Genomic DNA, 24,584 nt, shown 5'->3' with positions numbered 1-24,584 from the left:
AGAGACGGGGTTTCACCGTGTTGACCAGGATGGTCTCGATCTCTTGACCTCGTGATCCACCCGCCTCGGCCTCCCACAGTGCTGGGATTACAGGCTTGAGCCACTGCGCCCGGCCTTATCATGAGTTCTTAATTCTGGCTAATCTTATGGTGTGTATACTGATCTTGTACCTTACAGCAGAGATTTGGCAATTTTAATACTGTGGAAAGTCAAATTAGATTACTCAGGGTCTCAAAGGGTTAACTCAGAGACTGAGCAATAATGTGTGCTGGTTATCTTCAATCCCTGATAGTGGCTGGCTATGAGAAGAAAAGATCTGAATTATCCATGAAGGAATGGAACTCATTGTCACATTTTAAAGTCAATGCCCTTTGGAGAACCAGTTTTGTTTACGGATGCTGAAAATGTATATTTTCAGAAAAGAGTCATTGAGTGTGTTCACCCATTTCAGGCAATAGTAGGGATAAAAAGCGGGCATTTTGCAGAGGGCACAGAGAATCTTGTATTTTCTTTTATCTCATACCATGTTTTTGCAACAGGTACAGAGAAGAATATACGAGTTTTGGAATCAGAATCGTTAAGTTGAAATCCTGGGCCTAGGAATTTCTAGTTGAGTAACCTTGAGTTAGTCACTAACATCTCTGAGCCATGATTTCTTAATCTATAAAATGGGGATAATAAAGTCACACAAGGCTGAGAAGTCACTGGATATACAAATAAATAAATGACACAGAGGGTTTTATGTATTAATAAGGCTAATACTGGGTTGGCTTATGGGAGGAATGTGAGAAGCTCAACGGCAGTGTGTATGTATATAGGACAGATTTTGACACATAAACTGGATTGGATGCCCAGGTAGTTTTTTCTGCTCCCTCTGCAAATGAACTTGGCTGACCGAGGTGCACACTCCAGACTACTCTATTTAGGTTTCAGAAAGCAAATGTACCTAGTGAAACTTGCCTACCATTCTGAGCAAATTACACAGAAAAATAACTGAAAAAAAATACTGTATTTAAACAAATGCCAACCCTTAGAAAGGTGTTTTGTATACTAACAATGTATATTCATAAGAATAATCCTTTATGCTTTTTCCATGAAATACTCTAAAGGAAAATATTTTGCACATAAGTCCAGCTTCCAGGAATCAGCATTTCCAAACTGGTAGCATTTTTAGAAACTAGTACCAATGACACATCAGACACCACGAACCAAAAATGTAATAGCAGGATCCTGGTTTTTTTTTTTGTTTTTTTTTTCTTTCTCCTCTGGAATCTCATTGGGATACTGGAGTGACTTACTCTGTGTCAAATAGTAATTTTTTTGAGTGTCAGACCTCAAGTTTTTTGAGTCTCACTTAGACTTGAGCTTTGAGTGATTTCTGTTTTTTCCACTTGTAAAACAGTTAAATATGCTCCTACTAAATGCCAGGGAAAGCATCAGTATCTGGGGATTGAAAAATGAATGAGACTCACTCTGTGTTGTTGAAGAGCTTATAGTTTAGAAGACAGACCAATGCATAGCCTAATGGTTTATGACATTTTATTCTAGATACCATGGGAACACAGAAGGGGTTCACAGACCAACCTAGGGATTCACAGAAGACATCTTGATAGTAATAATAACTAAAACCACCAACAAAGTTTTTGGGCACTTACTGTATGCCAGGAACTTAATATGCACTGTACAAATATGAAATTATTTAATTCTCAAAAAACTCTTTGATGTCTTTATAATCACCCCAATTTTATAAAAGTAGAAACTGAGGCTTAGAGACTTAAAGGGTGGGTAGGAGTGAGATAAATAATGACCAAGGGCATTTTCACATACTGCATTTCATCTCACTGTGATAAAGTGAATGGCTCTTCCATTTTAAACTATGTAGTTGCCTGAATTGTTTAAGAATATGAACTGAAAACTAATTAGGCAAGAATTTAAGGGATTATCTTAGTGACTCAGTCAGATTGTAATTATAACTCTAATTGTTTATTCAAAGACAAATGCCAAGAACGTAAACAACCAGAATTCAAAGATGAGGCATAACACTATTTTAACAAAGGTGGGTGGGGCCAAGTGCGGTGGCTCATGCCTGTAATCCCAGCACTTTGGGAGGCCAAAGCGGATGGGTCACCTAAGGTCAGGAGTTTGAGACCAACCTGGCGAACATGATGAAACCCTGTCTCTACCAAAAATACAAAAAGTAGCTGGGCATAGTGGTGTGCACCTGTAAACCCAACTACTCAGGAGGCGGGGGCAGGAGAATCACTTGAACCCAGGAGGTGGAGGTTGCAGTGAGCCAAGATCTTGCCACCACACTCCAGCCTAGGCAGCAGAGTGAGACTGTCTCTCAAAAAAAAGCATAAATAAAATTAAAGAAAAAACAAAGGTGGGTTTAAAACGTATTTTATTGTACATGTTTTATTTCAGAGCCTTTTGAATGGACTGATGTGTTCTAAGCCCGAAGACCCAGTAGAGTACTTGGAAAGTTGTTTACAGAAAGTGAAGGAACTAGGTGGCTGTGACAAGGTGAAATGGGATACATTTGTCAGCCAGGAAAAGAAGACCTTACCTCCATTAAATGGTGGACAGTCACGGAGATCCTTTCTAAGAAATGGTAATGTATATGGAGAATAATAGACCATTTTATAGTTGTAGCAGTCTCTTTAAAACATGCCATATAAACTTTACACAGTGATTTCATTTGTTGAGTTTACAAATGCCTGGAAGAATATAAGTCCTTGGATCATGATTAATTTCTCTCTGCTACTAATTCTGATCACTTCCATAAAAAGACAAAGAAAACTACATACCATTGTCCAGCAATTCATTAGAGGCTTAATGAAATTTTACATTACCGACTTTATTATTTTGCAAAATAAATTACATTAACAAACCATGAATTTTTCTTAAAATTGCAAATAAGATTTCTCTCAGTAAATAAATACAGGTAAAATTGGTAGTTGTTACGTAACAGTTCAGCATTTTTTATTAGCTAGAAAGAGATTTGGCCTATTAATGTTTTCAAGTTCAGAGTTCATATTAATGCATCTGCATAAATGCATGTAAAGTTTATACTAGTGATAAAAACTTCAGCTGAATTAAATTTAAAGGAGTTTAATTCAGCAGTGAACAATTTGTGAATTGGTCAGTCCCCAGAAACACAGCAGATTCACAGACACACCAGCACAGCCGCATGGTGGAAGAAGATTTGTAGATAAAAAAAGAGGAATGGTGTACAGAAATCAGAAGTGAGGTACAGAATGGCTGGATTGGTTACAGCTCAGCATTTGCCTTATTTGAACACAGTTTGAACACTCAGCAGTGTATGAATGGTTGAAGTACAGCCGCTGGGATTGGCCAAGACTCAGCTGTTGTTACAGGCACATACACCTAAGTTAGATTTTCAATCTTGTCTACCTATTAGGCTAGGTTGCAGTTTGTCCACAAGGACCCAAATATAGAAGTACGGAGACCTTCTCAGGCCATATTTAGTTCACTTTAACACTAGTTAATTCAATAAAAATTTATTAAAGCTACTGAATGCAATGTATTAGATTAGGCGTTTGGGTGCTATAAAAGAAGTTGGAGAAGTAAACTTGTTTAAATTTTAGGAATTGTTTAGAACTAAAAACTGCAGTTCATTAGAGAAGATTCATGGTGCTCTGATCTCTTTCTGAAATATATGCTTATCAAAATTAGGGATTCAACATGAGCCTACCAGCCTTTTGGGCTCTAGGTGAAGTTGAGAAGTATAATAGTATATGCAAGTGAATCAGTTCGAAGCAGGGGAAACAAATTAATTCTTTTCTAGTGGCCAAGTTCATTATACTTTCAAAACTGAAACCATTCTCAAAAATTATACCACAAAAACTTGATGCTATACAGACAGAATTTGAAATGGAGACAATTCTATCTGCAATGAATATAAGCAGGAAGCAAATCTTTGCTTAACCTTGTTAGTCACGACTCACTTAGATTTTACTTGAATGCAGGGTGGGAAAAAGTCACAGTGTGATAATTTTCAAGAAACATAAGCAAAAGAAGAAAAACAGAAATAGCTTTTCCTCAGAAACATTTCTAAAGAAAAGAGTCCTTCACTGTTCATGCATGAGTCAATGATATGACCCCGACCAAATTTCTCAATGCTGCTGGAAAGTAATGAGATGTCTGAAATTGCTATTTAAAGCTAATTTTAGAAATCTTCAAATGTTATAACAGACCAAAAAACAGATAATTAGAAAACTTTTGGTGTGACTATAAGGTAATAAGATTTGCATTCTGAGTCTTAGAGAGCAATTAATCTAACTACTCTACAAGGTCTCTCACTGCTCTCCATCTTACATAGACAGGAGGTAAAATAACACTCAGTACAAAATAAGCCATGTGGTTACATTCTGTGGGAAGTCCTAAGGTAGGGTTGTGTCTGCATATGCTTACTAAATCGACTTTGCACCACATATTTTGATTTAACCCTTAGAACTCTTACAATATCAAAGAGATTTTTTTCTTACCATACAATCTATTCATAGACCTACTTTCTGGTTTGATAACCAAGCAGAGTCCCAGGTATAAAGGTCACTCTTTGTAAATCAGCAGGATTTCTAGTTCACTGAGAACAGCCTGGTACACAGAGTAGTAAATGAACGGAATTGGAGTTTAGGACTCCAAACTGTGCAGTCACAGCTTAGATGTGTCCTCTCTGTGGGCAGCAGGTACTTATGTTTGTATCTTTAGCCAGTTGCTGCTGCAGCACACCACTTAATTAATTACTGCTTTGGTGAATAAATGATATTTTAGTGGGCTTGAACAGTTCATACACATCCCCAACATACACGAAGCTTACTTTCCAGGGCGTCATCATACTTAGTGTTAAATACATACCCTGTACTCTTGTTAGAAGGGAGATTAATACAGGGACCTGCTTTCTAAACCTTCAAGTACTAATAAACCTGAGGTATACATTTTAAAAATTCAATATAAGAAGTTGTGATATCTACCTAGTTGGAAAGCTGCCCTGACTGGGTGTAAAAGTGACTGCAACAAAATGAAATCTTGATGCTTCTATTTGATAAAATTTTTTACTGTTGCTTGTCCTGGTTATACGTAGAAGCTAGGCAGGCCACGTGTCAATAGAGAATGGTGAGGACTGTGGCCAAACTAGAGAGCAGAACTGGAAAGAACAGTCATGGTTTAGAGACAGTTAAGTACAAATTTTGTAAGAATGTCCAGCTGAACAAAACACATCTGTGGGGCTATATTGGGTGCACAAATTGTGAGTTTGGAATTCCTGATTGAGCAGGATAAGCTAAAACAAGAATGGAAAATGTCGGCTTAATTATCATTAAAACAAGATTGCATGTTAATTTTAGGTTCTCCTTACCTACTGATACTTTACCAGAATTCCCACACAGAGATCTTTTAGCTAATCATTGAATACAAACTTTTCATATACCTATGGTGGTGAGAACGTTGCATCACACAGACTTGTATCTAAAAGGTATGCTAAAAAACAGAAAATGGTAACTGGCCTTTGGGTCTGGTCTGGGGTCTCTCTGTGAAACACAATCCTCAGAAAGTGGGTAAAGACCATACATTGGAGGATGAGGATGTCATTCAAATTGTGAAGAAGTGAAACCTTCCCCCTTTCCCATCTGCCGGGTGAACTGCAACAACTGTCCCCATGATCAAGCACCCTATCCCAGTTCTTTCTGGCTTTGACAATCACTGGATCAGGATCCAGGGGAGGGAGATAGAGGCACCCAAACTGGAACTTCATTTGTCTTACCTTGGTGTCACTGTGTATGTTGAACTGCATAAAAGACCTGGTAGGCTGGTCAGCTACATGCANAAAAAAAAAAAAAAAAAAAAAAAAAAAAAAACAGAAAATGGTTTCTAAACTGATTGGCCCTGTAATAATACAATTCTATTTTGTGAAATGCCTTATTCTTTTGTGCTTTGGAGGTTTTAGCTGTAATGTGTGGAATAGTTTATTACATTCAACAAAATTGCTAACTGCCCAGTATCTTAAAGCATAGTGCTTATTTCTAGAAATAAGAGTGATTTGTGCATTTTTTGCAAAAATATTGCCATAGCTATGCTAATGTATCGTTACTGTGAAAAATTATCCTGAGAAATGAAATGTTTTCATCTTATCAAGTTACTTTTCTAAGTTAAAATATGATCAAGCCCTTAAGGATTAAATTATTTGCTCTTTAAAGTGTTAAATATGAGGTAAGCATCCCTTTCTTTCTGTCACTTGCATACAATTGAATAATTATCTGTGAATAAGAGTTCTAATCCATAACCCCAGACATTCATAGAGCCTGTCTTCCAGAATATCTCATTATCTTATATTCAACATGTCCAAAACCAAACACACCATGTTTACTTCAAAATCAGCAATTACTACTTTTCCTGTTTCCTGCAGTCAGTCAGTAAGTCAGTTGGGCAATAAATTGACCATTTATTGAGTACTACTATGTGTTCAGACATTATTTTAGAACTGAAAATACAACCACCAAGAAAGAACAGACATGGCACCTTCCCTCAGGGATCTTACAGTCTAACAGTGAAGTCAAGCAGTAGAAATATAGGCAGGAGCATATGGTAGTATAGGAAACTCATATGTTAAGGAATTAACCATGTTAACAGAGGACTGAATCTAACCTAGGCTGGGGTTCAGGGTCGGCTTCTTGGAAGAAGTGATGTGCTTATACTTGGAGCAGGAAGCTAAGTATATGTTAGCTAGAGAAGAATGGAAGAGATTGTACCAGGGAACAGAGAAGAGAAGTTCCTGAGGCAGACAAAGAGGCTATAATTTGGTCAGGAATGAGAGAAGTCCAATATTGCTAGAGCAGAAAAGAGAGGGAAGAAAGATGCTACGTGAAATGCAGTATGTTCCTTGTCCTTTTAGACTCGAAACCTGGAAGCTGTTTTTGAACTGTCACCTCCTGTCATTTCTCACATTCCAGCCCTAATCATGTCTTTTATATATAGCCATCCATTTCCATTTCCACTGTTACCACTCTAGCCTAAGCCTTTATTTCTCATCTGTTGACTACTTTAACAGCCACCTAGCTGCTACTCTTTCTGTTCTTAGTCGTTCCCTGCTCCAAGTCATTTTAACTAGCAGATTAGCCTTCCAAAAAAATTTATTTCATTGCTTCCTTTCTCTTACCACATGCTGGCAAAAATCCTCCACTGACTTTTTACTAGATTAAAGCTAAACCCTTTACCCTGGTAAAGGGCTCCAGGACCTCCACCTTGAACCACACTCTGCCTGCCCATTTTATCTTCTGAGTTTTCTCTGTGGGAAACTATTTCAGTAAGACGTTATCTTTAACTCAACAAATATCTATTGGACATTGACCATCTGCCAAGCACAGTTCTAGATCCCAGGGATACAGAGCTCCAGGCAATAGGTAAGGCCCCTCCTCTCATGACACTTCTAATCTAATAGGAGAAGACACACAGTGAATGAATGGATACATGAAAAAACTCTCAGATGGTGAAGTGGTAGGTGCTGTGCGGAACATTAAAGTGATGTCCTTGAGATTCACTGGGAGGCTGCACTAGATAAGAAAGTCTGTAAAGTCCTCTTGAAGGAGGTGACATTTAAGGTAAAGTGTCAATGGCAAGAAGCAGTCAGCCATGGGAGCAACAGGGGAAGAACAATTCAGGCAGTTGATTGTGGGGGCAAGCATGGAAGCAGGTAGATCCGTAAGTAGTCTATTATGATATTCCTGGTAAACTATGATAATGGCTTGGAAGAGTTGTGATAGTAGAAATGGAGAAAAGCATATGCATATGGCATATGTTTAGCAAATAAAGTCTTCAGAATAGATGTGCAGAAAGAGGGAAGAAAGTAATCAAGATAATGTTTTGTCTTACGTTGGATGAAGTAATTAAATTTCAAGGCAGAGGGGGATACTGTTGTTGGTGTTTTTCCTGATGTTGACCTTCCCAGCTCTTTCAAAAGGATATCTGCTGTCATCTGCAGACTACTCCATGCTTTTTATGAAACCAAAATGAGTCTAGTGGGTCTGTGGTCAGTGCCCTTATTTATTGTATCATCAGAAAATGGAAAGTTCTAATGGATCAACACCTCTGGGAGGAGATGCAAGCCTTATGCCATGCTAAGATACGGTAGTCCCCTTAGCAGAATTCCTCATGGAAGGGCAGATGGCCTCCTGTTTCCTTTGTGCAAGTGCTGTGTGGGTAGTTGGTGCTTCTCTGTGCCTCCTGGAATACTGACACCTGAGGTGAAGAAGAGGGAGTCGTAAACTATATGTAAACAACTAGTTGAGACTATCTCCCTTGGACTTGCCACCCCTGTCCTCTGGTCCTTTTGAGCATGTCATTTGAGTTTCTAACTTAGAATCTTTGTACTGTTCCCACCAATTGGGTTATACTTCCTATATTTCATCACCTGTGCTTGTCTTTCGGAGTTCAGGTCCTGCCTCCTTTGCAAATCATTTCTTACTACTGCACCGCAAATGTAATTCATTGAATGATGTGGTGTTTATCAGACAGATATTCATTTTAACATTTATCTGGCTGGTGTTCATGCAGCTATCAGATATAAACACATAAGCTGTACTTTATAAGCACTGAAGGAACAGGACTACATCTTATTCTTCCACCAAATCATTCTTAACACACTAACATGTCTGGTATGTTATAAATGGCAATACATAGAAATATTTATTGCCATTGTAGATACAAACTTAAACTTTTGCTTTTACATCTTTAAATCAAGTAGATTAAAAATAATAAGTATATTGATAAGGTAAAGTTAGATGACGTTAAAAGATATTCCAATTGTAGGAATTATTTGCACCCTTCTACCTGACTTATGACAGTACCTTAATTTTTTATTCATTATGCCACCAAGCCATTCTATTGGACCCCAGTAGCATTCCTGGGTCGTAGTAAGTAGCTTATCTATATTTGTTGAATGAATGAAAATCATGATATATAAGCGTTAGTCTTATGGACAGTCAGCTACATTGTGAAGGTTATGTACTACATGACTCCAGAGAGTACCATTTGCAGAGGCCAAGATGTATACAACCTACAAGACTAGGTAGTATCTGAGCAGGTTACTCTAGGGCAGAGGGTGGCAAAGTTTCATGAGCCAAGTTCATCTCATTGCCTGTTTTTATAAATAAAGTTTTATTGAAACACAGGCACACTCATTTGGTTATTATATTGTTTATGACTGCTTTCATACCACCATGGCCAAGTTGAATAAAAACTGCACGGCTCTCAAAGCTCAAAATATTGACTATCTGACCCTTTACGATAAAACCTGCTGACCACTTAGGGAGTCTTCTTCCAGTTAAGAGAAAACAAACCCACTTAATTTTAAAATTGCTTTTACTAATTATTTAAGTGTGAAAAGTGTTTTATTATGGTGTTTTTTCCTTTTCAAAGTTATCTTACTCTTTTGCAGTAATGCCTGAAAATTCAAACTTTCCATATCGGCGGTATGATCGGCTCCCTCCAATCCATCAATTCTCTATAGAAAGTGACACGGATCTCTCTGAGACTGCAGAGTTGATTGAGGAGTATGAGGTTTTTGATCCTACTAGACCGCGACCCAAAATCATTCTTGTTATAGGTATGAGAACAGAAAGCAAAATTCTCACACTGTTGCTATCTCTGTTTAAATGTTTACATTTCAAAAAAGTAAATTATTTATTATATGTACAAATACTTAGTTGGATAATGACAAGCATTAGAAACAAAAGCTCAAGGGACAATAAATGGAAATATTCTTAGGATAAGTTTCAATAGAATAGAAATTGTTATAATTGTATAATCTAATGCCTATTGCATTTTCATAGATTCCCATGAAAATGTCATAGAAATTCTCTATAATGAATTGAAAGTACTATCTTCAAGATTTATTGTCCTGTGGTTTTATTTAGTTAATCTTTATCGTAGGTAACTGAGCCAATTGAAGTTTTCTAAGAGCTGGATGTGGTGGCAGTCCCAGCTAGTAGGGAGTCTGAGCCAGAAGGATCCCTTGATCCCAGGAGTCCAACTTGGGCAACATAGTGAGACTCTGTTTCTAGAAGGAAAAAAGAAAGTTTTCTAAACATAATGTAATTTTTCCCCTTTTTAACTCAACAAGTTAAATTTTTACTCACTATTAACTTTAGAGGGAAAAATAAATAATAATAGATTGGTAAAGATTCATATAAATGAATCTTCTTTATGGCAAATTGACACCTACAATAAATCCAGTCACTGTTAAAAGATAAGCAAATCTAATCGAATAGTGTTTTACATAGCACATAACATCTGAGTATTAAACAAAATAATAATGATAATAGTTCATTTTAAAAATTGCCACCATGAATCTTATGTTGAATATGGAAATATCAGTCCATGATGTTTCACACGAAATAGAAATGAAAATGTTTTAAATATTTTTGAAAAATTCCTTTTTGGTCATGCTGGGAGGATCACTGAGCCCAGGAGATTCAGACCAGCCTGGGCAACATAGTGAGACCCTGTCTCTACAAAAAATCAAAAAACTTAGCTAGGCATGGTGGCACACACCTGTAGTCCCAACTACTTGGGAGGCTGAGGTGGGAAGATAGCTTGAGCCCAGGTGTTCAAGGTTGCAGTAAATTCCACTGCACTCCAGTCTAGGTGACAGAGACCTATTCTCGAAAAAAAAAAAAAAAAAAAAGAGAAAGAATTGTGGCTACTTTTGCAAATTCTTTCTCAAAATTTATGAAAATGATGAAAAGACCTGTGAATATGCAACACATAGTAATTGTTTCACTTTTCAGTTAGAATCACCTTTCACAGAGACAGCCAAAGCAAAACTCTGGGATGAAATGTTCAAAGCTATTCTAGCTGTTTGCATTAATAGAGTGCCAAATGTATAGAGACCCCATGCAGGGAAGTAGTGCTCCTGAGGACACAGCAATGTTGGCAACTAGGAAAAAAGCATGCAAATAAACACATCATGCTATAACAAGAATTTAAGCTCACCAGACTAGAAGGAATGACATTTGCACATTTTAAAGTGAAATGAAAATGAAATTGCAAATATATCTGGCCCTGAATTGTTAACAAAGCCAGATTTATTTTGTAAACAAAATTATAGGAAGAGAGTTTAAAGTCAGCTTTTGAAGAGTTAAAATATTCTTCTTATGGCTTTTTTTTTTTTTTTTTTTGAGACAGAAGATCCTGCTCTGTCCGAGGCTAGAGTGCAGTGGTGTGATCTCGGCTCACTGCAACCTCCTCCTCTCGGTTTCAAGCAATTCTCCTGCCTCAGCCTCCTGAGTAGCTGGGACTACAGGCACACACTGCCCTGTCCAGCTAATTTTTTGTATTTTAGTAGAGATGGGTTTTCACTGTGTTGCCCAGACTGGTCTCGAACCCCTGAGCTCAGGCAATCGGCCCACCTTGGCTTCCCAAAGTGCTAGGATTACAGGCGTGAGCCACTGCGTCTGGTCGCCTTAGGGCTTTATGGTAGACACTGTTAATGCCATAAATCTCTATTTTTCAAAGTGGAATGCTTAAAAATTTCAAGTCCTTTCCTAGGAGACAAGGAAACACTTTAATAAATAATGGAAGAACAGGTGAAAAATAATTGAGAATTCTCTCATCATTTTATGATTTTTATGTGGACGGAACACATTCTTTCTATTTTGTTGTTCTTGCTGCTAGTAGTAAAGTATTGGTCATTATTAACAGGATGAACAAATGGAAGCTTGATTGTTCATGAAAATGGTTTGATATCAAATTGATCTTCTATAAAAGAGCACAAATATTTTTTCTGTGCATTATGAATTTTATATGAAAAAATGATTAAAATATGTCAATAAACTAAGATATTTGGAGAAAATATTAATGCTCAAATCTCCCCCACTTCACGTTTCTTTTTATTCAGTGAAATCAACTTGTTTCCCAAGATTGTGATTCTGGTTATAGGCTTATACACCGTATTGTAACATTTTATATATTGCAAAAATGATGAAGAACCAATAAATGTAAGTCATTTTAAGATGATTGAAACAAGGAAAGAAAGGAGAGGGTGGATTTCAGGTTTTCTGAGATAATTGGGGCAATTTTATGACTTTTATGGAATGACAAAATAATTGTACCTGAACCTTACAAATTTGTATTAGTCCCAACCCAAGAAAGTGAATGGAGGTATGGATGCCCACATGGTTTCTCTTCCAGTGCTGCAGAATGTTTTTAAACCTGGCTGTCGTAGAACACATATGAATCTCTGTTATGTTAACATAATCATAAAATATCAGTGAGATGGACCCTAATATTTATAAGTATTAGAGATAAGTGAACAGAACAAAATTAAGCCCATTCTGGCCTTAGAGAAAAGTAAAATAAATAGAAACTTTCAGTAATTAAACTCATCCAATAAGTTAATGACAGAGAATATCTCTGTCAATTGTGCCAATCATATTTTTTGTTGTCTACTGTTACCTCCATTAGTTGACCAAAAAAAATTTTTTTTAAGTATCATAACATTCTCAGTGTGTTTGAATTTTTTTAATTAATGGAGTATATAATCTCTTAGTTTGGTGGTTGTGATTAAGTGTGGAAATACAGTTTCTGAAAGATACCTGATTCTTCAAGGAGTAAATCAGTTTGAATTTTCAATGGAATTGGCCAGAGAATTTTTTTTTATTTCAAGCCAATCCATGATTTGCCCATAAATTAGTTAAAGCAGCTATTTGAAACCAAAACTTACTGTTGATTTGCAAAGTAATCTGGTGATTAATTCATTTTGATTTCATTTTTATATATGACAAGAGATAGGGATCTAGTTTCTTTCCTCTGTATACAGATATCTAGTTTTTCCAGCATCATTTATTGAAGAGACTGCCTTTTACTAAGTGTGCGTTCTTGGCATCTTTGTGGAAAATGAGTTCACTGTAGGTGTGGGGATTTGTTTCTAGGTTCTCTATTCTGTTCCATTGGTCTATATGTGTGTTTGTATATTGCATGAAACTTTTGAATTCAAAGGATATAAGTCAAGGACATGCATAGCAAACAGATTTCAGAAAAGATTAAAATAAGCTGTGTAAATACTGGTGGGCCTTTGTCTAAAAATAGTGGTTACATTTCACCAAATTACACATTAACTCTTTGCTGGCATAGAGTCTATTATTGTTATTTTGACCATTGTCTTTTATATCCCACAGATTTTTCTCTGAGTACAGAGGGAAAAAATGTTAGATTTTTTTGTAGAAAAATAGTCAAGATTTCTTTCAACTACACTATTTAAAAACTTTTTTAAAAGATTAGCTATTTGCTCAAATAGGTAGAGGAAAACTTGTCTCTCTCATTTAATATAGTTGGTCAAGACAGTTCTTTCCTTGACAAAGTCTCCACTTGCTTTATATTCAAAGGCAGCACTGAGAATGCCACAAATGGAACCATTAATCACTCTGCCTTGGTGACACAGAATCTGTATCCCAGATGAAAATAGTAATTGTATAAAAGGGAGTTTCTTATTGTAGCAGGAGGTCACAGTTTTGCCTGTTTTAAATACTAGGTGGTCCAGGAAGTGGAAAGGGTACTCAGAGTTTGAAAATTGCAGAACGATATGGATTCCAGTATATTTCTGTGGGAGAATTATTAAGAAAGAAGATCCACAGTACCAGCAGCAATAGGAAATGGAGTCTTATTGCCAAGATAATTACAACTGGAGAATTGGCCCCACAGGTACTGCTGTGTAATTTTCCTCTATTCTGCAAAATGTTTTCGTACCAATTGAGTATACTAAGTTTAACTGTGTGGTTTTTTTTTTTTTCATCCTTTCTCTTTATAAAAGGAAACAACAATTACAGAGATAAAACAAAAATTGATGCAAATACCTGATGAAGAGGGCATTGTTATTGATGGATTTCCAAGAGATGTTGCCCAGGCTCTCTCTTTTGAGGACCAAGTAAGAATGTCTCCTTATATTTTAAATGAACTAGTTTTTGCTTAAAATTCTGGGAATAAAAACAAAAAGACTTCTTGGAAGACTTATGGTGCTTTTGAATGAATTCTGGTCTGAAAACAGGCAAATACATCAGTATGGGTTGGCAGAAGGTCATTTCTTTGGCAAACACTTAAAAATTGAAGACAGTCTCTGCCAAAAAGAATGATAACTAATAATGGAATTCTTTTTATTGAAAAGTGCAAATCTCTCTAAAATTTATTTCAAAATACTTTTCATACAATTGTTTTTTTTCATCTTGAATTACTAAAAATAAGCCTTATTCAGTACTGTCCAGGGATGTAAAGCATTACCCTATAGTTATATTCGTGCCAACTAAGGAAACTTCCTTTGGGTTGTGAAATACCGAACCACCTACATAGATTAAGACAGGGCTCAGTTGCCAAAATTTGGGTAGGCTATGCCTGCTCAACCCCCAACACATCTGTTTTAAAGGAAAATAAATAAATTTAAATATTTTATATATCTATTTAAGCTTTAAAAAGCTTAAGTTACTGATTTTTCATTAAAAAAAAATTTAAGGTTGGCCAGGTGCAGTGACTCATGCCTATAATCCCAGCACTTTGGGAGGCTAAGTTGGGCAGATCACAAAGTCAGGAGTTTGAGACCAGCCTGGGCAACACAGTGAAAGCCTATCTCTACTAAAATACAAAAAATTAGCTGGGCTTGGTGGCAACGCCTGTAATCCCAGCTACTCAGGAGGCTGAGGCAGGAGAATCAGTTGAACCCGGGAGGCAGATGTTGCAGTGAACTGAGATTATGCCACTGCATTCCAGCCTGGGCAATAGAGCCAAACTCCGTCTCCAAAAAAAAGAAAAATTTTAAGGCTGGACACAGGGACTCACCCCTGTAATCCCAACACTTTGGGAGGCCAAGGCAGGTGGATGGCTTGAGCCCAGGAGTTCTAGACCAACCTGGGCAACATGGCAAAACCCCGTCTCTACAAAAAAGCACAAAAAATTAACCAGGCATGGTGGTGCACATCTGAGTAGCCTCAGCTACTCAGGAGGCTAAAAGAGACTGGTAGAGTTGCTTGAGACCAGGATGTCCAAGCTTCAGTGAGCCAAGATGGTACCATTGCACTCCAGCACAGCAACACCCTGCTTCAAAAAAAAATTTCTTTTAATTACAGAAGTAATATATGCTCATACAAATTTTAAGTCTGTCTGTAAAATGTGAAATCCTATCAACACCCTCCCATTCCGCTGCTCCTGCTCTCCTGAGAAATAGAAGTACTGTTAAGTTTGTTATATATTCTTCTAGACCTTTTCCTATACTTACACACATACGTACATGTATGCACACACGTGCACATGCTCATCATATACAGAATCATTCTAAATTTTCATAATGACTTTCTAAGGTATTTCAGTGTTGAATGAGAGGACCTTTTTCTACAGACCCTTTCCAACCAGATATAATTCATATTTAAAATTTTTGCCAACCTGATAAGTGGTATTTTGTTTTTTAAATTTGCATTTCTTGGGTTACTATTAAGGTTAAGTATATTTTCATACATTCATTGGCCATTTGTATTTCTTCTCTATGCAAATTGCATGTTCGCCTTATCCCATTTTTCTACAGACTTGTTTATCTTTTTGTTTATTTCAAGGAGTGTTTAACATATTACATATATTGTATTATAAAGTATTAGGTAAAATAAGATGTCAGTTTATGTATCACACGAAAGAAGCCTGGAATTGGGCAGTTGCAAGCCAGAGGTAGCTTTACAAAACGTTTTTCTTAATATTTCCATTAACCATCTTGGATCACCTATTACGTTAGCATGTCTGTGTCCCTTTCTTATGTTTCTTCTCCCACCATAAATCCAGAACTTCTGGTGCTCAGTCAGCCTAGGAACCTGGTCCTAATTGTTCTGGCTTTGAAGAGAGAAAAACTGGAAAGTATCTGATGAAGTTTTGTTATTGCTGTTGCTGCCACATGTGATATTGCTGTTGAAAGCGGGTGCTATGGCAGCCATTCCGTGTGATTCTTGATTATTGGTAGAAGTGTGATAGGCAGGCAGGCAGGCATTGCTACCCAAACCTGGTTCCCCTGCACACATATTGAATGTGCTAAACTTGGTAGGTACAAGCAGATGAAGCTACTTGATTTTTTTCTTTATCGCTTTTTAGACATGCTATGTTGAATATCTTTCTTTTTTGTTGAAAAATAACCCAGGAAGAGTCCTTGGCTTTTCTGGTCACTGAAAAAACAAAAGGTCTCATTTTCAGCTCTTAAAAAGTCCAATCCAGTCCAATCTAAATCAAACTTTAATTTCTCACTCACTTTAACATATCTCTGCTGTCCCCAGCTTGGACCGGATTCAGGCTCAGAAACCTAAGGCGGTATCTCAGCATCCTGAAATTCCTACTCATGTGACTTGCAGTAGGTGGGAGAGGGAAGAAAGGGAGGATTCTTGTCTACGTAGGGAAGAAGTAGGAAAAGCATAACCCGCCGGCAACTCTCTCTGGGTACCTGATCAATCTACATCTTCTCTTACAGAGCCTAATCATGAGTAACAGTACTGATTTGGGGTCTGTTAGCAAATTTTATAGGATAGTCTGTTATCTCTGTAGAATATGCAGTAACTTACATTTATTGTTCTCAACCACACTTCTGAGGCTGAAAACGTCCAGTTTAACATCTTCTTAGGTTGGAATTGTAGCAGCCTGGAGGGTTTTGCCACTGTGGGCAGTACAAAGGTGTCTGAGGTCAATGTCTCCTTTGCTCATCCCATAGGAGTTAAGCAGGTACAGAGGCAAAGCTGAAATGTTTATGTAAAGTAGTGTTAGGATCAGCCCTGATTATTCCACACCCTATGTAGGCTCAAGCTTCAGGGGTGTCTTTTTTTCTGCTACCAATTCTGACCCCAAATGTGTGGGGTCTTCCACACCAATTCTTCAATTCTCCAACACCAACTGGATGCCTAAGAATTCAGTTCGACTTGGATACTATCCACAGTTAGTTCAGACCCCACAGGTTAAGAGCTCAGTTCCATAAGCCTGTTTCTGCTTCAGACATCAGTTACAAGTCCCAGCAACCACCTGTACTTCTGATTGGCCGTCTATAAATTAAGGGTTTTCACAACACTCTCCATAGGCTGTATAATTCACTGATGTGACTCAAAACTCAGGAAAACACATTTACTGGTTTATTATAAAGGCTACAGCTAAATGTACATTTTTATTATGCTGCATCTCCTCAAGGGTTTGCTTTAACTAATTTTTATTTGTTTTTTAGTGCAAATGTTAGGTACATTCATTCCAACATTTTCTCCAAGATTTCCTCATAGATCTGGGGTGTGAGAAGAGGTGAATTTCTGATGTCAGCCATATATGGGTGATGGTCAGACCATTGTAACAAAAGGCCTTAACACTTAAATGGCTTTAGGATGAAAAGGTGTATTTTTCCTCTTTTGGAATAGACTCCATGTTAACAGTCCAGCTTGATTGGGCAGCTTTTTTCCTTGAGGTCATTTAGGGACCATAGTTTGTCCCAGGTTTGTTTTTCTGCCATCTCCTAGGACACTGTCAGTGGCTGTGTGGTTGAAACAGGGTTGTCATCACATATGGGTTCCAGCTGGCACGGAAGGGGAAGAGAATGTGAAGGTCTGACGTCTCAAATCTGGAAGTGACATCCATCGTTTCTGCTCACATGGCATTGCTGAGAATTTAGTCCTGTTGGAATTGGGAGGCAGGCTGGGAAGTAGGGTCCAGCTGGGCAGCCAGGTGCCTGGCAGCAATGTTATCACCATGGAAGTCTGAGAGAACTCACTAGCAGCTTCTCCCATGGTTTGCCTCTCTGGCCATGCAAATGCCCACCTCCTCCCTTCTTCCCACATGTACAGTGTACTCACTCACTCCCCAAGTAAAACAACCAGAGTCCCATCATTTAGTTCAAAAGGGGAGAATCTCTACTGTATATATGGTTTTCTTCATCAGGCCTAGCTTTGACTCCTCATACTCAGCTACCTATAAACTGAATTTCAAGTTATCTTCCTTGTCTACCACTAATAAACAGTGGAGGAGCAAGCCTAGGACAAGTAAAATAAAGGCTCCTGTTCAGAAAAGGAAAGTTTGAGAATATACAGTGTTCAGTGAACCAGAGTGAATCCTGTTAGGCAGGGATTGCAAAGGGTCCTTGCCCTGGCAGTGCCTCTGAGAACTTCTTCCTTGTCCATTATCTGCATGACACATTGAAGTGGTATATTGGAATCTATTATGCGCTCCTTTCCTTTCTTTTTTTTTTTTTTTTCCCAAGGGACGAGATCCTTCTCTGTCAGCCAGGGTGGAGTGCAGGGGCACCATTGTAGCTCACTGCAGCCTTGAACTCCTGGACCACACTTGGCTAGTTAAATTTTTTTTTTTTTTTTTTTTTTTTTTTTTCTCCCTATGTTACCCAGGCTGCTTTCAAACTCCTAGCCTCAAGTGATCATCCTGTCTCAGCCTCCTAAGTGCTGAGATTACAGGTGTGAGCCACCACAATTGGCTGAGACCTATTTTTTTTAAAGCCTTTTTTTGGGCTAAAATTACGTTTACTTTGGTAAAAACTATTTCTTTCCAAATTTGGTAGATTTCCTCTCACAAAGAAGAAAAAACAAAAAGCATCCAGTCCATGCTAGTAACTATACCATAAGTTCTTTTCCAGAGATCGTTATTAAGTTGCTTTATTTCTTTTTTTTCCTATTTTTATTTTTCTTTTTATAGATTGAGGGTACAAGTGCAGTTTTGTTAAGTAGATATATGGCATAGTGGTGATTTCTTTGTTTTCCCATTTTGATGACAATTACCTTGAGGCCACCTAAAACAGCAGGCTTGGGTAGAAAGACAACATCCTTAGTCTAGGTTTGGCTTCAGAGCTAGTTGCCCTTTTTTTGATGGTAGTGGTGGATTAATGGGAATTCTTTTTGCAACAGCCTCATCTCCTGCTGTTTGGAGGTATACAAGCAGTTGGCTTTTTTAACCTTGTGAAGTCTTAAATCACTGGATACTTTCTTTTTTCTTACATCTGCTTGCAAAGTAGTCAGTTCTTTCTTGAGTTTATCTATTTCTTGTAATATGTTGCTAAACACAGCAAAGAGCAGTGAACACACATGGACACTCTAGCTGTTTCCAGCCATTTCTTTAGCTATAGGCTTCATTGGAACGTGGCCTGCCTCCCAAGTTGTCACAGTAATAATGGTGTTATGCAGTGACATAACAGGGGTTATCAACTTTCCACCCTAAAATGTCTGGGCCCTCCCTACCCAAGCAAATTAATGCCACATATTTTAGGTTTTTTGATATAGTAGCATCCCGCCCATTTATGTGAATATTGTCTGTATTACTTAGAGTAAATCCCAAGTCCTATAATAAAAAGATACAATGACACAGTAGCATAGTCCAGAAACTTATTTCTCGTTTACATAATGGATGGCCTCACCGTGAATGAGGGGAGGGCAATTTCAGTCCTCACATTCATTCAGAGATGCAGGGTTTTCTCCAGCTCATTGTCCTTCTAACTCTACAGCAACCATTCTAAAATTTTAGTCACTGGACCTCTTTGCACTTTTAAAAAATATGAAGGACCTCTAAAAGCTTTCATTTATTTGGGCTGTATCTATTAATATTCACCCTATGAGAAATTTAAACAAATTTAAAAATAAGTATTTATTAATTCCTTCAAAATAACAATAAATCCATATGTTAACCTGAATAACATATCTTTAGAAAAGTAACAATTTTCCAAAACTTAAAAAGTGATGAGAGAGACATTGCTTTATATATTTGCAAATCTCTTTAACTTCTAGCTAATAGAAGAGAGTTTTATTCTCATATCTGCTTTTGTATTCAAATTGCTGTGATATCACACTTCCTGTAGCCACCACAAAACTCCAGTGTACCTTTGTGAGAAAATGAAAGTAAAAATAGACACATAATGTCATAGTATTAGTAGAAAAATAGTTTGACCTGTGACCTTCTGGAAGGAGTCTTGACGATCCCCAGAGGTCTAAGAGCACATTTTGAGAGCCACTGCCCTGGGACATTGTAGATGTCTGCATGGTGAAAGCTAGGTCACTGCCATGGCCAAGTTCCAGCTGAGTGGAAGGAGAAAAGAGTGCAGAGGAGATATGCTCAAATTCTTTTTTAAACTTTTTTTGACTTTTGTGGGAACATAGTAGGTATAGGTATTTATGGGGTACATGAGATATTTTGATTCGGGCATGCAATTTGAAATGAAGAATGGAATATCCATCCCCTCAAGCATTTATCCATTGAGTTGCAAACAATTGAAGTACACTCTAAGTTATTTTAAAATGTACAATTATTATTGACTGTAGTCACCCTATTGTGCTATCAAATAGTAGGTCTTATTCATTCTTTCTAACATTTTTTGTACCCATTAACATCCCTGCCTCCACCCCGGCCACACCCATAACCCCCTATTACCCTTCCTGGGCTCTGATAACCATCCTTCTACTCTCTGCCTACATGACTTCAATTGTTTTGATTTTTAGATCCCACAAATAAGTGAGAACATGTGATATTTGTCTTTCTATGACTGGCATATTTTACTTAATATATTCACTGCCAGTTCCATCCATGTTGTTGCATATGACAGGATTTCATTCGTTTTTAGGGTCAAATGGTACTCCATTGTATATATGTACCACATTTTTTTTAATCCATTCATCTATTGATGGGCACTTAGTTTACTTGCAAATATTAGCTATTGTGAACAGTGCTGCAACAAACATAGGAGTGCAGATATCTCTTTGATGTACTGATTTCCTTTCTTTTGGCTATATACCCCGCAGTGGGATTGCTGGATCATATGGGAGCTCCGTTTTTAGTTTATTGAATGAGCCTCCAAACTGTTCTTCATAGTGGTTGGACTAATTAAATCCCCATAAACAGTATACAAGGATTCCCTTTTCTCCATATCCTTGCCAATGTTTGTTATTCCCTGTCTTTTGTATATGAGCCATTTAACTGGGGTGAGATGATATATTATTGTAGTTTTGATTTGCATTTCTCTGATAATCTGTTGAACACTTTTTTACATGCGCATTCGCCATTTGTATATTGTCTTTTGAGAATGTCTATTCAAATCTTTTGCCCATCTTTTGATTGGATTATTAGATTTTTTTTATAGAGTTCTTTGAGCTCCTTGTGTATTTTGGTTATTAATCCCTTGCCCAAGGGGTACTTTGCAAATTTTTTTTTGCAACCCACCATTCTGTGGGTTGTCTCTTTACTTTGTTGATTGTATTCTTTGCTGTGCAGAAGCTTTTTAATTTGATGTGATCCCATTTGTCCATCTTTTCTTTGGTTGCCTGTGCTTCTGGGGTATTGCTCAAAACATTTTTGGCCAGACCAATGTCCTGGAGATTTCCCCCAGTGTTTTCAGTAGTTTCATAGTTTGAGGTCTTGGATTTAAGTCTTTAATCTATTTTGATTTTATTTTTGTATATATGGTGAGAGATAAGGTCTAGTTTTATTTTTCTGCATATGGATTTCCAGTTTTCCAAGAACCATTTATTAAGACAGAAAGAGGCTGACTTTTCCCAATGTAGGTTCTTGATACCTTTGTTGAAAACGACTTCACTGTAGATGTATGGATTTGTTTCTGGGTTCTCTATTCGATTGGTCTGTGTTTCTGTTTTCATGCCAGTACCATGCTGTTTTGGTTACTACAGCTCTGTAGTATAATTTGAAGTCAGGTAATATGATTCCTCCAGTTTTCTTCTTTTTGCTGAGATATCTTTGGTTATTCTGGGTCTTTTGTGGTTCTATATAAATTTTATAATTTGTTTTTCTGTTTCTGTGAAGAATGTAATTGGCATTTTGATAGAGATTGCATTGAATCTCTAGGTTGCTTTGGGTAGTATCGATATTTTAACAATATTGATTCTTCCAATCAATAAATATGTAATTTTTTTTCATTTTTTGGTGTCTTCAGTTTCTTTCATCAGTGTTTTATAGCTTTCCTTACAGAGATATTCACTTGTTTTGTTAATTCCTCAGTGTTTAATTTTATGCGTAGCTATTATAAATAGGATTACTTTTAAATTTCTTTTTCACCTTGTTCACTGTTTGCATATAGAAATGCTACTGATTTTTCTATGTTGGTTTTGTATCCTGCAACTTTACTGAATTTGTTTATCAGTTCTAATAGTGTTCTGATGGAGTCTTTAGGCTTTTTCAAATGTAAGATCTTATCATCTGCAAACAAGGGTAATTTGACTTCTTCCTATTCAATTTGGATGCCATTTATATCTTTTTCTTGTTTAATTGCTCTAGCTAGGACTTCCAGTACTATGTTGAATAATGGTGGTGACAGTGGGCATCCTTGTCATGTTCCCAATCTTAGAGGAAAGACTTCAGTTTTCTCCATTCAGTATGATATTAACTGTGGGTCTGTCATATATGGCTTTTGTTATGTTGAGATATCTTCCTTCTATCTCCAGATTTTTGAGGGTTATTTTTTTGTCATTAAGGGATGTTGAATTTTATCAAATGCTTTTTCAGCATCAAAGAAATGATCATGTGATTTGTACCCATCATTCTATTGATATGATGTATCACGTTGATTGATATATGCATGTTGAACCATCTTTGCATCCCAGGGATAAATCCCTCTTGGTCATGATGAATGATCTTTCTGACGTATTGTTGAATTCAATTTGCTAGTATTTTTTGAGGATTTTTGCATCAGTATTCATCAGAGACATTGGCCCTTAGTTTTATTTATTTATTTATTTTTTTGATATGTCTTTCTCTGGTTTTGGTATCAGGGTAATACTAGCATTGTAAAATGACTTTGGAATTATTTCCTTCTCCTCTATGTTTTGGGATAATTTGAATACGATTGGTAATAGTTCTTCTTTAAAGGTTTGGTAGAATTCAACAGTGAAGCCATCTGGTCCTAGGCTTTTTCTTAACTGCAAGACTTTTTATTGCAGCTTTGGTCTTGTTACTTGTTATTGGTCTGTTCAGGTTTTGGATTTCTTCCTGGTTCAATCTTGATAAGTTGCATACATTTAGGAATTTATTCATTTCCTCTAGATTTCCCAATTTATTGTCATACAGCTGCTCATAGTAGCCACTAATGATCCTTGAGTTTGTGCAATATCAGTTTTAATGTCTTATTTTTCATTTCCAATTTTATTTATTTGGATCTTCCCTCTTTTTATCCGAATCTGGCTAAAAGCTGCAGATGTTTTCTTTGTCAGTTTTATTTTACTTTTCAAAAAACCAAATTTTTGTTTCTTTGATCTTTTTTGTTGTTGTTTTTCATTTCAGTTTTATTTCTGCTCTGATCTTTATTTCTTTACTTCTACTAATTTTTTGTTTGATTTATTTTCACTTTTTTTTAATTAAAGATGCATCTTTAGATTATTTATTTGAAGGTTTTCCTGTTTTTGGATGTAGGCATTTATAGCTTCAGACTTCCCTCTTAAATACTGTTTTTGCTATATCCCTTAGATTTTGGTATGTTTTGTTTTCATTATCATTTGTTTCAAAACTTTTTTTAGTTTCCTTCTTAATTTCTTGTTTGATCCACTGGTCATTCAGGAGCATAATGTTTAATTTCCCTGTATTTGTATTGTTTCCAGAATTCCTCTTGTTATTAAGTTTTATTTTTATTCCATTTTGGTCAGAGAAGATGCTTGATATTATTTCAATTTTTTAAATGTTTTAAGACTTATTTTATGACCTAAAATATGGTCTTTCCTTGATAATGATCCATGTGCTGAGGAAAAGAATGTGTATTCTGCAGCTCTTGAAGGAAATGTTCTGGAAATAATCTATTAGATCCATTGGTCCATATTGCAGATTAAATCTGAAGTTTCTTTGTTGATTTTCTGTCTGGAAGATCTGTCCAATGCTGAAAGTGAGGTGTTATAGTCTCCAATTATTATTGTATTGTGGCCTATCTCTCTCTTTAGCTCTAATATTTCCTTTATCTATCTGGGTGCCCCATGTTGGGTGCATATATATTTAAAATTATATATTCTCTTGCTGAATTGACCCCTTTTCATTATATAGTGACTTTCTTAGTCTCATCTTACAGTTTTTGTCTTGAAATCTATTTTGTCTGATACAAGTATAGCAACTTCTCCTTTTTGGTTTCCTTTGGCATGGAATATCTTTTTCCATCTTTTTATTTTCAGGGTATATGTGTCATTATAGGTGAAGTGCGTTTCATGTAGGCAGCATATCAGTGGGTCTTGTTTCTTTCATCTATTCAGCCACTCTGTGTCTTTTGATTGGAGAGTCTAGTCCATTTGCATTCAGTGTTATTATTGATAAGTAGGGAATTACACTCCTGCCATTTCATTATTTGTTTTCTCTCCTTTTTTTAAATTGCATTTTAGGTTTTGGAGTACATGTGAAAGACATGCAAGGTTGTTGCATAGGTACACACATGGCAGTGTGATTTGCTGCCTTCCTCCCCATCACCTATATCTGGCATTTCTCCCCACGCTCTCTCTCCCCAATTCCCCACCTCCTACTGTCCCTCCCCTATTTCCCTCCGATAGACCCCAGTGTGTGATGCTCCCCTCCCTGTGTCCATGTGTTCTCATTGTTCAGCACCCGCCTAT

General features: G+C 36.9%; 1 protein-coding gene across 2 annotated transcripts in view; it reads left to right on the top strand.

Annotated features, from left to right (window-relative positions):
- AK5 (adenylate kinase 5) overlaps window positions 1–24,584 on the top strand; it is a 295,232-nt gene that overhangs the window by 2,825 nt on the left and 267,823 nt on the right. The window contains exons 2-5 of one of the 2 annotated variants that reach the window (XM_017531373.2): window positions 2,425–2,611; window positions 9,452–9,619; window positions 13,544–13,713; window positions 13,823–13,936. In XM_017531373.2, coding sequence (XP_017386862.1) covers window positions 2,425–2,611; window positions 9,452–9,619; window positions 13,544–13,713; window positions 13,823–13,936 — 639 coding nt within the window. The remainder of the gene's footprint in view (window positions 1–2,424; window positions 2,612–9,451; window positions 9,620–13,543; window positions 13,714–13,822; window positions 13,937–24,584) is intronic. The other variant, XM_037739572.1, reaches the window with a different exon arrangement.

The sequence above is a fragment of the Cebus imitator genome, unplaced genomic scaffold (genome assembly GCF_001604975.1).
Source record: "Cebus imitator isolate Cc_AM_T3 unplaced genomic scaffold, Cebus_imitator-1.0 Scaffold3, whole genome shotgun sequence".
NCBI lineage: Eukaryota > Metazoa > Chordata > Mammalia > Primates > Cebidae > Cebus > Cebus imitator.
Note: the sequence above shows the minus strand (reverse complement) of the source record. Positions and strands in the feature narration are given on the sequence as shown.